General features: G+C 42.0%; 1 protein-coding gene across 1 annotated transcript in view; it reads left to right on the forward strand.

Annotated features, from left to right (window-relative positions):
* Positions 1-13,634, forward strand: part of LOXHD1 (lipoxygenase homology PLAT domains 1) — a 159,145-nt gene that overhangs the window by 108,052 nt on the left and 37,459 nt on the right. Inside the window, exons 32-33 of the mRNA XM_063293185.1 lie at positions 2,446-2,551; positions 3,309-3,517. Coding sequence (XP_063149255.1) covers positions 2,446-2,551; positions 3,309-3,517 — 315 coding nt within the window. The remainder of the gene's footprint in view (positions 1-2,445; positions 2,552-3,308; positions 3,518-13,634) is intronic.

Here is a 13,634-nt window from a genome sequence, read left to right on the forward strand (position 1 = left end):
GCATTAAGCTGCTGGTAAGCTTCACACGTTTATAAAATATTGTCTAAAAACCCAAACTTCCCCAGCTACCATCCTACCTCTTCTAGTAATTCCACAGCACCATTATCCTATCCACTGGGTTCCTTGCCAGACAAAATAATGAAACAAAAATAGCCACTTGATGCAAAGGATTCTGAGGAATTATGTCTGCAAGGCCTTTCATCTCCTCTCTTTTAACAATGCAGGTAACCTAGTTAAAGGAATCCTCATTTGTTTCAACATACCAGTGTTAGTGGAGTTATCTACTGTTTAATCTTGCACATGGGTGAAACTGACAGTCCAGAGTCTCCCACTGACCTCGCAGGGAGCAAGCACCATTTCAAGTGCATTGTTCCAGTTAAGGGTTAGATTTAGACTTCAGGCTAAATCTGATCTTTAACCAAACACACCTGAAGTTGTGCTCTCTATTCTTGTTTTCAAGATTTGGCACTTCCTAAATCAGATGCACCATTCAGAGTGAAACAGTAATCTAAGCAATGAATCATTAGTTCTAATTTTAATAAAGAGATATATCAGCAGTAGAAGAAACATGCAGTGAAAGGTGATGAACTGGGATGATTCTAAAGAAGGATGTAACTTTTTTTTCCTTGAGCAAATAACCAGTTTGAAGAAGATCCAGGACCCATGTACTGCTCTTTGAACTCCAATGATTTCTCAATGCAATTGTACTATATTTGCAAAGAGAAAGATGCAAAGACCACTTTATATAAACAAAATGTGACTGGAATGAAGAATAGTTGTAAAAATTGGTGACAGAAATGGGTAGGGCTGGTGTAAAAGCATGTGAACATCTCCTTGCAAATTCATCAGCATTGTTTTTATGAAGCCTAATTAGTTTTCCCTCCTTAAAGGGAATGAATAATAGCAACTAAGTAAGCCTGCTCCCACTGGACTCTTAACAGATACATGTATTAGATACAACACCATCTGACTTGTCTCTGGAGTCCTTCATTTGCCCCTGTGTTAATATGGACTTGTTTCCATTGTAATGTGCAATTAAAACATTACTTTGCCCTGTAAGATAAATCCTTGCAAATCAGCCAGTTTCACTCAACTGATGAACAAGGCCTTCCTGGGTGAAAGGGTGAGTACCGCCTATTAATTTTGATCCTGTTAATTAATCCACATACTTTGAATTCCAATTAGCTCATTTTTTTGTGGTTGGGATTACTAAAACTTGCTTTTTCACCCCTGCGTAAGGAAACAGGGCACTTTTCACCAAGGAAGATTTATGATTGCAGGATGAGGCTGTGCAGCAGAGTTGATGATGGACCATGTATGGTTAGAGAGAGGTGCTAAAAATTTGATTGTATTTTGTTTATGTGGAATGGTGAACCACCTGGAGTTGAACTGAGTGGAATCAGGTCATATATCAATGATTAATTTATTAAGGGTAGCTGCATTGGACTACTTGTTTGAATAGAAAGGTAGGATATAAACCAATCAAACAAATAAAAAAATAGGAAGCCTGTTTTGAGTGACTAGTTGCTACATTAGGAAGTTGGAGTGTATATATTCTTCACCCCCTTAGATCCTGCCATGCTGCCTCATCATGGTGGGGATTGTCCCTGGGAGGGATGAGTGAAGAATGTCAGGAGTGTATGCCAGCGTATATACTTCTAGCAAGATCACCCAAGGTGTGAAGGTCATCCCAGCTGCCCAGCTAAGACTAGTAGGCGACTATATTGGGTAGGAGCAATATAGGAAAATGCTGGAGGCTGATGATCATTTTAATGGCAAAGGAATCATTTCATATCGCATGAGAGAAGACAGTGGTAGACCATTCCTGTATCTTACCAAGAGAACCATATGGGTAGGCAATGTAATATATTTACTGTATTTTGTTGCTAAGAGTCAACACTGTTTTGATGACACGTCATCATCATGATGTGGGTACTTTAACAAAATGGCTGCCAAGTGGGAAGCTTGCCCATTCACCAAGTGACTGCCATAGTAGGTGTAGTCAGATAAAAAATACTCTTTTATTAGAAGGCAAACTGTTAATAGCTGGGTCCCCACGATCTTTTCTAGTCTTTCCCTACTGCGTCCCAGCTCATCACTGTCTTCTTATAACCCAGCATGTGATTAAAAAAAACATTAAAAGTGTCTTTACCAGTTCCTGTCCATCCAAGGCATTCAGGTAAGAGCTGAAGGATTAATCCATGTTATCACCTTGACAAATCTGGGAGGGAGGCTCAGTAGACACAGAGAGGAAGGGAAGAATTGTTTAAGGTCACCTTGTAAGCCTGTGGCTGCATGAGATTTTGAACCAGGATTTCCTTCCGGTCTAAAAAATAAATTCAGCAATAGTACTCTTTGCGGATGGGAAATATCTCCCAGCTCAAGAAGAAAACAGATGCAAGTATGCGTGTTCCTTCATACTGTATATTTGTGCTCTCTTATTAGAACTATGATCCTGGCTGCGTGAGCATTGGAGATACATCCCTGAACCGGGACAACAATGCCAACATAAAGGATAAGAAGACCAACAGCTCTGCTCTGGAAGGGTCATGTAAGAAACGAATACTATCTGGGGAAAGCAGGATATAAGACTGTTCCAGGCTTGAACACATGACTCAGCAAAACCTCTCTATTGTTTCTCGCTGAAGTTACAGATCTATGTCTAGACCGGTGTTTTTCAAACTTGGCATGCTGGCTGGGGAACTCTGGGAGTTGAAGTCCACACATCTTAAAGTTGCCAAGTTTGAAAAACACCGGTCTAGACTGTTTCACACACAGTTTAGTAGCTTCAGGCTATGCTAAACATGATTGGGGAGGACAAAATGGATGCCCCAATGACAAAAAATGGAAAGTCATACACATAACAATATGGGGGCAGAACTGTGGTTCCAATCAAAGAGAATATTTGTAGCTCAGGGTTGAACTGTGGAGTCCTTGGTGTTCTCTGAGCCTTGTTGTTTTCTTACAGATGTTTCATTGCCAGACTAGGCAACATCTCTTTCACCTTTTCACAGTGAAGATATTGCCTAGTCTGGCAACGAAACATCTGCAAGAAAACAAGGCTCAGAGAGCACCAAGCACTCCACAGAAGTGTGGGTTCCCTCCATTTTTGTTTGTTTCCTATGTTAGGGTAAATCCTACAGCTTTTGTGTGGGCTTTAACCTCAGAATGGCAGGAAACCATGCTACTAACTTCCGGCAATTGTGGTTGCCAGAAGATGCTCCAGAGATCTCATACAGCCTTGGGCCTTACTTTGTAAGCTCAGCATCAGTCTCATTTGCCTGGCTTGTTGCTTTCTTTGCTTTCAGTCATTCCTTACCACATTGTCCTCACTACTGGGAAAGAATTTGACTCAAGCACCAACAGTCGAGTTTTCATCATCATTGTAGGTCCTCAGAAACTCTCTACGGGCCTTATATGGCTGGACCTTTCAGGAGGAAAGACCCAATTTGCAGACGGCTCTGTGGAGAAATTCTCCGTTATGGGAATAGACGTTGGTGAAGTCAAAAATGTGGAGGTACGCCATATGACTGAAAAGTGAGATCTGAAAGAACGGTCAACGAGACCCTTAAGAAAAAATTTGTCTAAAAAGAGGCAGAGAAATAGCATCTCAAATGCCCTTTGGAAGTGCTTCCATTTCACCCCAAAATTATCTATCCTGAACAGCAGTAACACTTAGGAGGGCAGGAAGGGTATTCTGACAGTTGCTACCCAAATCATATGGAGATTAGCGAAAGCCAGTTTATGCTATAATCTATTTGTTACAAGCACTTTAATTGTTTGTAGCAAACAACTGCATAGCTGCCTTGCTGAAAATTATTTTGCTGTGTGTGTTTTTTGCATGATCTATCCCCTTGCCTGGCTCCTTCTATCATTCTTTCTCTTTTTTTTTCCCAAAAAAGGAGTCTTTGACAAAATCTTGTCCTTATCAGAGAATGGATTTCATAAATGGCCCACAGTGAGAAAGACTTCATGTATAATTTTCTTGCTCAATGTGGAAATTGTTTTCACAGCTTCTCTTGAGACGCCTCTTACGGGAGGGCATTAATCATGGCTCATAAGCAATGTGCACGGGTCGGAAATCACAGAGCAGAAATCTTTATGTAACAAATGATTGGAGGGGCATCATTTACATGGGCCATCACTTGGCTCATCTTTAAGCTCATATTCTTCTTTTTTTCAAGGTGGTTTGTTGCAATGGCCCATAAATGGAGCACCCTCCAACCTTGGATAGAGTGCTCTGACTCCATCAACAAATTACCATTAGCGCTGCGGGTTAAACTGCTGAGCTGTCGATCGGAAGGTCGGCGGTTCGAAACCGTGCGGCGGGGTGAGCTCCCGTTGTTAATCCCAGCTCCTGCTCACCTAGCAGTTCGAAAACATGCAAATGTGAGTAGATCAATAGGTACCGCTTCGGCGGGAAGGTAACGGCGTTCCGAGTCGTCATGCTGGCCACATGACCCGGAAGTGTCTACGGACAACGCCGGCTCCAAGGCTTAGAAACGGAGATGAGCACCGCCCCCTAGAGTCGGACACGACTGGACTTTACGTCAAGGGAAACCTTTACCTTTACCTAATCATGTTTAACATGAAAGAATGGAGCAGTTATTAAATACATGGGGATTAATCTGATTACCTGCATTAAATTAGTACAAATTTAATTATAATTTAATAATTTAATTCAAATCAAGTCTAGTTTCTGTCCTGCTAATATTTATAGCATGCTTCTCCGTATAGAGTGTGCACCCAGAAAGACCATCTGCACCTCTGGACCAGAGAAATGCATGAAAGGTGCCACTTAAATATCTGCTTCTCCCACCATTTATCCTTTTAAAAAGCAGACAGCAACACAGGGGAAGACAGAATTTTTAGGGCAAGGAGCACCAGTGGGCATAAAAGATTAAAACCTGTGACTTCCATTTCAAACTCCAGTCCCAGTCTGGATCTGGGTGGGCATGAATGCAAGTTATGCGCTGAAAGTTGTTGGTTTTTATGTGGATGCTGCCTCATTGTCTTTAGCCTCAGGAGAAACAGTGACCCTGGAAGTGTCCTGGCTACGCTTTTAGGAGATGCCAAGTTTGGAAGCCAATACCCTGTCAAATCAAATTCTCCATGGGAGCAGTGATTCTACTATTCTCTCTGTATGGAGCTCATTCATTCATTCATTCATTCATTCATTCACTCATTCATTTATATTTCAAATTTCTGTCACCGCCCATCTCCCCCATGGGGGGACTCTATTATTGATCCCACCTCCCCTGCATTTCTGTAACTTCTCTACACTTGCTTTTTAAAAAAGCACTGTTGTCACTGTCTAAACAGAGTATGAGACACTTCGGGTCTTAGCAAACTTAGTGATCTGATTCTGGTCTCTTGTCCATAGTAGACCACTCACTTCATTGTGGAAAGGACAACTATCAAGTACAAGGATGATGGGGCACATGAGAAGAGGAAATAGGGGAAGAAGTGGGCCTTGGCAGAGGAAACAGGATCAGGTCAAGAAATCCCAGGACATTCTTCCCATCCCAGTTATTTTAATTGTGCCCTATACAGTACTGACAAATCAAGAAAAGCAAGTGCCCCGAATCCAGATTATGATTATAGCAGATCAGGTGGTTTGTTTGTTTGTTCCTCCAGCCCAAGGTTGGTCCTACCAAAAAGCAAAATGAAGCAAGAAGGTCCTTTGGTCATTAGATTTGGAGAGGTCACAGCTGAAGCTAAACTCACTCCCTCCTCTTCCAGCTGCCTTCCTATTCCATGGGCCTTGAGGTGCCCCGGAGTGGTGCATGAGAGTTGCTAGTAGGGTGTCCTCAGATTCCATGGTCAAGTAGCTACAGGATATACTAATGGGAGCTTCTCAGCAGTTTTAATCAGTGACATCATAAAAGTCAACAGTCAAAGCCCACATGCTGCAGGCATCACCAGATCATGAATCCTACCAGATATGATGATGTTATCTAATTCCATCAGGAAAGGCTGCTTGCCAATCCTAAATTTAACGGTTAACATAACCCCCCACTTGATTGTACTTACTTCTCATAACCCTAGATCCTGACTCTGTTGAAAACCTATATTTTGAAGAAACCCTATTTTGATTGCTTTTGAAATCAACAAAGCCAAACAAAGTTTTATTTGTGATGAGTCTTAAAATCAGCATCTTAAATGCAGGAAAATAACTTTTGAGGCTACCGCCTGATTTTTTTTTCCTTTTCTGAACGTTAAGGGCCTATTTTTGCAAAGTTAACTGGAAACGCGCACACACAGACACATAGACACACACACCCCTCCAGCAAACAATGAAAAATGAACATAGTGAGCAAACTCTATTTTAAGCCTTTCTGAAAAGAAAACCTAGTAAAAATGTTAAATTCCTGTGTGCAAAAGGCTTAAGTATACATCTACAACTGAGCAAAGACATGCCCTCACAATGATTGCAGACATGTGCATAGCATGTCCTGCAAAGGGAAGAATGAAAAACATTGGTTGGCCAAGCCAATCTTGTTTGGCTGTCATAAGAGATGATACAATTCTGGCAAAACTGATGAGGAACAGAGGAAAATTGAGTAATATCATGTAATACCATACTGTGAAAGGAGATCTCTGTTAGATCTCCCCCCAAAATAAATGGGTTTTTATTTCTTGTTATGTAAATACCAGTGGCTGGATGTCACTGCATAGGATTTGATTTTTATTTTTTGAGCCTCTGCATTTTATACTATCTAGAACTGTTTGAAGGGGGTATGTCTATACTGCTGTGATAACCAGTGCAACCAAATCTGCTGGGGCATTTTCTGATCTGGAATGTGGCTGTGATTTCATTTATCAAAGAGGCCATACTATTTCCAGTGTGATCTAGAGTACAGTAATTCAGGCAAAGATGAGACTGCAGCTCTGAACTGTGGGACACAGGCAGGCCAGGAGGTGATGTACTGTATATTGCACAATGGTGAAAAACCATCAGGCTGATCTTCTCATAGAAGTTTCAAAATTTTCCAAAGAAAAACTTTGTCTTACTGGTGATACATGGACTATCTAGATTTGTCTGGGCCATCTATTTATCTGACAAGTCAGGGAGAGAGGGGGCTGCTCCCTTTCAGAATATCTTCCAAAAAGAGCGTGCATCCCAAATGTTACAAACAGGTAAAGGATTCTTAACTCTCTGAAGAAACTTTCAGAGCATTACAATGTTCATCACTTCAACACCCATAGTGAAACTAAGGCGGCTGTCATTGAGAGCTTCAACCATAACTATAAACTTTGGAGATATTTTACAACTAGAAATACACGCTGGTAGATGGACGTTTTGGCCAGTGATCTTCAGGGCTACAGTCGCACTTACTATCATAGCATGTGGGCCATCTAATTAAAGGGGTGTGTTGGGAGGAACTATATGGGGGAATTTTAAAAGGCAAAAGGAAGAGAATGCTCTTAAGGTAGGGATCATGTCAGAACATCCAAAGGGAAGCGAAGATTTGGGAAGGGCTACTGGCAAATCTAGATGGATAAAATAATCATCATGAAAGAAATGGGGGAAGGGGTGAAAGAATCCAAAAAGCCCCCACTGATCAACAGCACATGTACAGAATTGAAAAAGTGCTCAGAAAAAGAGGATAGGAATGATATAGACTAATTCTAGTAGAGATGTAATAGCCACACAGCTGGAACATAATTTCTTCAGATGCACATTTTGAAATTATGAGAAAAAGGTGGATATTTTTCTTTGAGAAGCAGATACTACCCCAGCATTAAGAACTGTTGGAAAACATGAACAACCTTATTTCAGACACCAAGGTGGCCCAAAAATGACCCTGCAGCACAATCTGGTGGTTCAAAAAATTAATCTTAAGGGAACTGGAACACATGCCATCTAGCTAGTGAAGAACTTGGACATGTGTTAGCGTTGTTCCCTAGATAGCATTTAAAAACATTCCCCTTGGCAGTGGACATTACCAGGGCTTTCAGTGCATTCTGTATTTATGCAGACATTGTACAGCACCAGAAAGTGGGGGAATTCAATGCGCTGTTACTGCACTGCGCACTGCAAGAACAAGACAACATTTTCATCATGGCAACTTATGACAAGCCCCATTATATCCTGGTGAGCAAACATGGCATCAATATCATTACTGTAGAAACTAAAACTGACTGGAACAAAAATAACTGTTTTTATCGTGGGAAGATGATTGTTAATCTTCATTTTATGCAAGAGGTGAAAAATGGTTATCAACAAAGAGCACAGAAGCCCTCAAGATTTCATGGCTTACTACAGGTCACAAGGTGGTAGTGGTCTCACAGACTTCTGAGGGAACCCCTGTCAAGCACAGGTCAGGCCTAAGAAGGTTATTCTGTGGGCTTTTTAGAAAAGCACGGCTTTTCTGGAGAAATGCCTAGAAATCATTAAGCTGCACATGAAATCTGCAGAGTATTATCAGGGACGTGGCTGGGCAGCTCATGTTCTATGTTGTTGAGAGGGGCCAGGATGGTCAGGTATGGCCATGGTCAGGAAGAATTATGCGCTGGCTTAATGACTTTAAGGAAGGTGGTGATGAAAGCCCTCATCAGACAGAGAGGACATGTACATAAAGAGGAAGAGCAGTGACAAGCAGGACATATTCTAATGCAGAATGCCCTTTATCCATAAGGCATCTGAGGAATGTGTTAAATCCAACTAGACCCATTTCAACTGGTACTCACACAAACCAGTACTGAAAATAGTGAAAGGTCCCCTGTGCAAGCATCGAGTCATGTCTGACACTTTGGGGGGACGCCGCTTTTGCCATGTTCTCTTGGCAGACTATAGCGGGGTGGTTGCCTTCCCCAGTCATCACCTTCCCCAGCAAGCTAGGTACTCATTTTACCGACCTCAGAAGGAAGGAAGGCTGAATTGACCTGAGCCGGCTACCCAGAGAGAATCCAGCTTCCCCTGGGATCGAACTCAGGTGGTGGGGAGAGTTTCAGTTGTAATACTGCTGCCTACCACTGTGCACCACACGAGGCATGAAAATAGTAGGTATGTTGCAATCTTCCTTTTATCCACCTGATCACTTAACACCACCTGGAATTTTTTAACAGTGATCATGTCAACATTACAGAGACATGAACAATACCATGTTGCAAGACCATGAAGGCTAATGGTATAGATATTGTTGATGGTGTGTGGGTGGCCTTGACCAACCACCCTATAGTGTTGCTGCTTAACCAGCTGGACGTTATGATGGGAGGCTGTTTTATTACACAGAGCCCCCACTACTATTCATACCAGGCAGGACTGAACTGATTCTGAACTTTGATGTGATGTGCTAGGAACCCAGTTTATAGCCAGAAGATTTTACAAGTATGTCTCCACAGTCATGGAGAGTATCTTGCTGATGCCTGCAGGAATCCCTGGCTTCAGGACATGAGATGGTTAGTAACTGTAAAAGGGATCTGCTGGGTCCTTTGCATAGTGATCTGTTTTTTCAAGACAAGCTGCTGACAAATGGAATTAATGATGTGAGAGCGAAACTCACAAGGAACGGAAATGAATTTGTCTGATGAACGATAGCAATGAGGATCATAAAGCACAACTCCTACCAGCCTCTTTGTTTCTGCAGAGTCTGAAAGTAGCACCTTAGCTACACTTGGGTCATGCAGAAGCCTTGTTGACCTCCAGTGCCAGATACCTAATTGATGGAGTTCATGGGAAAGAAGGTTAAAGCATTCTGCCTTGGGTGTAATCAGGAAAACCTCTTTCTGGGGCAGCTGCCTAAACAACTAGTAATCGGATTTGTGGACAATGTGGTCTTTAGAGGCAGTTATGGGAGAAACCCTTTCAATTTCCACCACTGCAATTTCCATTTTTTCATCCTGTGCTGTGATGGTGAACAGATCCCTGCAAAGCCTCTTCAACCTGAATATGACTAGGGTCTTTTTAAGAGAATATTTGTGGCTCAAGGTTGAACTGTGGAGTCCTTGGTGCTCTCTGAGCCTGGTTGTTTTCTTGCAGAGGTTTCATTGCCAGTCTAGGCGACGTCTCTTTCACCTTTTCACAGTGAAGATGTTGCCTAGTCTGGCAATGAAACGTCTGCAAGAAAACAACCAGCCTAGAGAGCACCAAGGACTCCATAGGGTCTTTTTGTCAGAGAGTACATGTTGATGGTGCAAGTGTCAGGTGAACGCAGGAAAGACAGACCATTCTTAATGAGTCAGAAGTTTAGCCCTGGTTATACTTTATACTGTTTTTACCTGAGCCCCAATTGAGGGTGCCCTGAGTACTGATCAGAATTCCATTTCCTGTATCTCATGCCTACTTCTGGTTGAAGCAACAGATTCAGAAAACATACTGTAAATGACCTTCCATGCTTACAGCCTTTCCATAGCACTGTCCACACCTTCCTTTTTAACTTTTTTTGGGGGGGGTGGGACATAGACTCTGCATATATCACATCATACTTCTTCCTTACAAACAAATTTCCATTCCTTTGTCAATTCTGTGTGTCTTTGAAGACAGGACTTAGAAAACAAAACTGCATTTTGCCTTTTCTAATCCTCAGACCCAGGAAGACTAGACTTTGCTTCAATTTAATTAAACTGTTTCTGTCTATTTCCCAGACTGGCAGTGTTAAACAGGGTTAGCAAAAGAAATAAAATAGATTTTGGTGTACATGTAAATATATTTTATTATCAAATTCAGTGGGAGAATGTTAATACCTTCTTGTAGTCGACAGGAGTTTGACATACCAGCCTTTTCAGACTAACAAGCAATTCACTCCCAATGTTTGACATTATTCCAAGTGGATTGGTGTCCTCCTTGATGCAACATATGAAGGTTGAGCCTTCTGCGTGAAATATAATTTATCCAGCCTGGTGGAAATATTTAGGTCTGGAAAGTCTACAGCAAAAGCTTTTAAGAGCTCTGCAACGACATAGGCATATACCTGCTCTTTTTGGTCACTTAGCCAACAAAGAAGGATTTTTATGATACTGGCTTCCAGAATCTGGGTCATGCTAAGTTCTTAAGATCTTGCCGTTTCTAAAAATAACGAAAAATAAAATAAAATCAGGCTGCTGAACTTAGAACTAAGGAAGTACTATTTTTCTTAATCTTTATATTTAACATTTGCTGTGTTGCAGAACCTATCGCAACCATAACTCCGTCTTGTACATTCTCCTCAAATAGGCTGCCTTGTTCAGGAGTGTAGAGTTTCTTGTTTCTTCCTAGCTCCTTGCTCTGAAGACTTGGGACAATTTTGTACAAACAAATCAGTTTCTACTTGAAAAAAGGCCCTTGCTTCTGCACAGACATGCCAGAACATCCTATTTACTACGTGACGGATGTTTGCCCTTGCAAGGTATGGTCTATGCATGCCTAGAGTAGTTACTCTGGGCACATCCAGAAACGTAACAAACCACCCTTTGCAGGACATGCTTTATGGACGTCTGCAGTCACTGTGAGGTTGTGTCACTGCTCAGTTGCAGAACTGTAGTTAAACCGTTTGCACGCTAGAGTTCAAAGCTGTTTTTTTCCTTAACTGTTATTATCCTTCAGAAAGACTCAAAATAGGGATTGCTCCCCATGTTCATGCTGGAGGGTTTATTTCAAAAGTGATCAAAATAAGGTCTGCTTCAAAATATCGTTTTTCAATAAAGTCAAGACCGAGGGTTAGCAGAGGCGAATGCAATCAAGCAGAAGGTTATGTTAATCATTTATTGTAAACTGCCCAGAGTCCTTCTTTTGTGGGGAGATGGGCGGTGGCAAAGTTTGATAAATAAACAAATATACTTTAACGGTGGCAAGTAGCCTTTCCTGGTGGAATTACGAGAGCTGACTGCTAAATTTTCAGGGATTTTGCAGGCCAGTTGAGAGCAGAGCTGAGTTGTGACACTAAGTGTGCTGATCAGCTGCTTGGTTGCTAATGGCATGGCAGTAGCAATGGAGTTGGAACAGCTGGTTATCAGCCCACTTCTAGAATTAGGGAACATGTCCTAGCTGGTAGGGTTCATGACCTGGTGACGTCTGCACTTGGATGGCTTTGATGGTTTGTTTTTATGACATTGCTGATTAAATGACTGAGAAGCTCCCATGGGGAGTTAGTACATACTAACTACCGAGGCAGTGCTGTAACTGCTTCACCTCTGTCCTGAGGGCTCCCTCAAAATGAAGCATGTATGGTAGCCATCTATCTGCTAAACAGGAAGGTGAATGGTAGCAATGAGTGAACGGTGCATAAAATGGGACTTTAGAATAGGAGTGAACATCAGTGATTGGACGGAGAAATCCATCACTCACTGTTTTCTCAAGTGGAGGCCTCCCCTGTGCAGTGCTGTCTGTTCCAACCAACCAAACAACCTACCCCAACCAGTTGTGCTCCAGATGTGTTGGACGTTAATTCCCAGGAAGGAAAGATACTAGTTTGTGGAAGGCTGAGTTCCTCTGACTGTCCCAAGGACTTCTGGAAGAGGTGTATCCCAAGGCCTGTTAGCTGATTTTTCTAATCAGGGATAAGGAGGGTGGAACATGCAACGCTGTGCATGCATAAGAGCTCATTTCACAGAGGTACAACCTTCCGCAGCTTAAAAAAGGAAGGGTGGGTAGAAAGTAGAGAGGAAAAAGAAGGTACTGAGTAGCCAATCATCATTTACAGACATAGAAGCCTCACTTTGTTCCACCTCATATTCTGGCCATGAGTACCTTTGGCTAATCTAACCCACTTTCCTTTTGACAACCCACTGGGTTTTATAATGGTATAGCTTCTGCAACATTTGCCAAACCTTTTCTGAAAACCTAGAGGGGGATTGAAGCAAGATTACTTTCAGCTTTTAGAAGCCTGTAAATATGATGCATCAAGGTGCCCAAATGAATGGTAGTAAATTGTCTACTCATAAATCTGGTGTACAGCATGTGTTGTGGCACACAGCCAGGTCCTTTATGCTGGTCAAATGAAGCCTTAGTGGTTGTATGTACTCAGATCCAGCTTAGTTAGCTTTAACCTTGGTAAAATATTTGCTGACTTTACTGTACAGGTAGTCCTTGCTTAACAACCACAATTGAGACCGGAATTTTGGTTGCTAAGCAAAGCAGACATTAAGCAAATCTGACCCAATTTTACGAGCTTTTTTGCAGTGGTCGTTAAGTGAATCACAGTGGGTGTTAAGCAAACCATGTGGTCATTAAGTGAATCATGGGGTTCCCCATTGATTTTGTTTGCCAGAAGCTGGCCTGGGAGATCGAAAATGGTGATCATGTGACCACAGGATGCTGTGATGGTCATAAATGCAAACCAGTTACCAAGCGCCCAAATTGTGATCACGTGACCATGGGGACGCTGTAACAGTCATAAGTGTGAGAACTGGTTGTAAGTCACTTATTTCAACACCATTGTACGTCCAAACCACTATTAAACGAATGGTTTTTAAGTGAGTTCTACTTCTATGTATCCAGCCCATTTGTCCATTTGAGGTTTGAAGTATGATCCATTGTGGTAATTCCGTAATCAGGTTATGCATGCTGGGTGAATGTAGCTAGTTGGTCAAGATAGTTTTACTAACGGATTCACCCATGGCACAAACCTTGTGGGGGTTTTTGGTGGGGGGAGAGGTGAGGTGGAATTTTCTCTAACCAGAACTGGTAATAATCAGAGGAATTTTTACTTGCC

This window comes from Candoia aspera, chromosome 2 (assembly GCF_035149785.1).
Source record: "Candoia aspera isolate rCanAsp1 chromosome 2, rCanAsp1.hap2, whole genome shotgun sequence".
NCBI lineage: Eukaryota > Metazoa > Chordata > Lepidosauria > Squamata > Boidae > Candoia > Candoia aspera.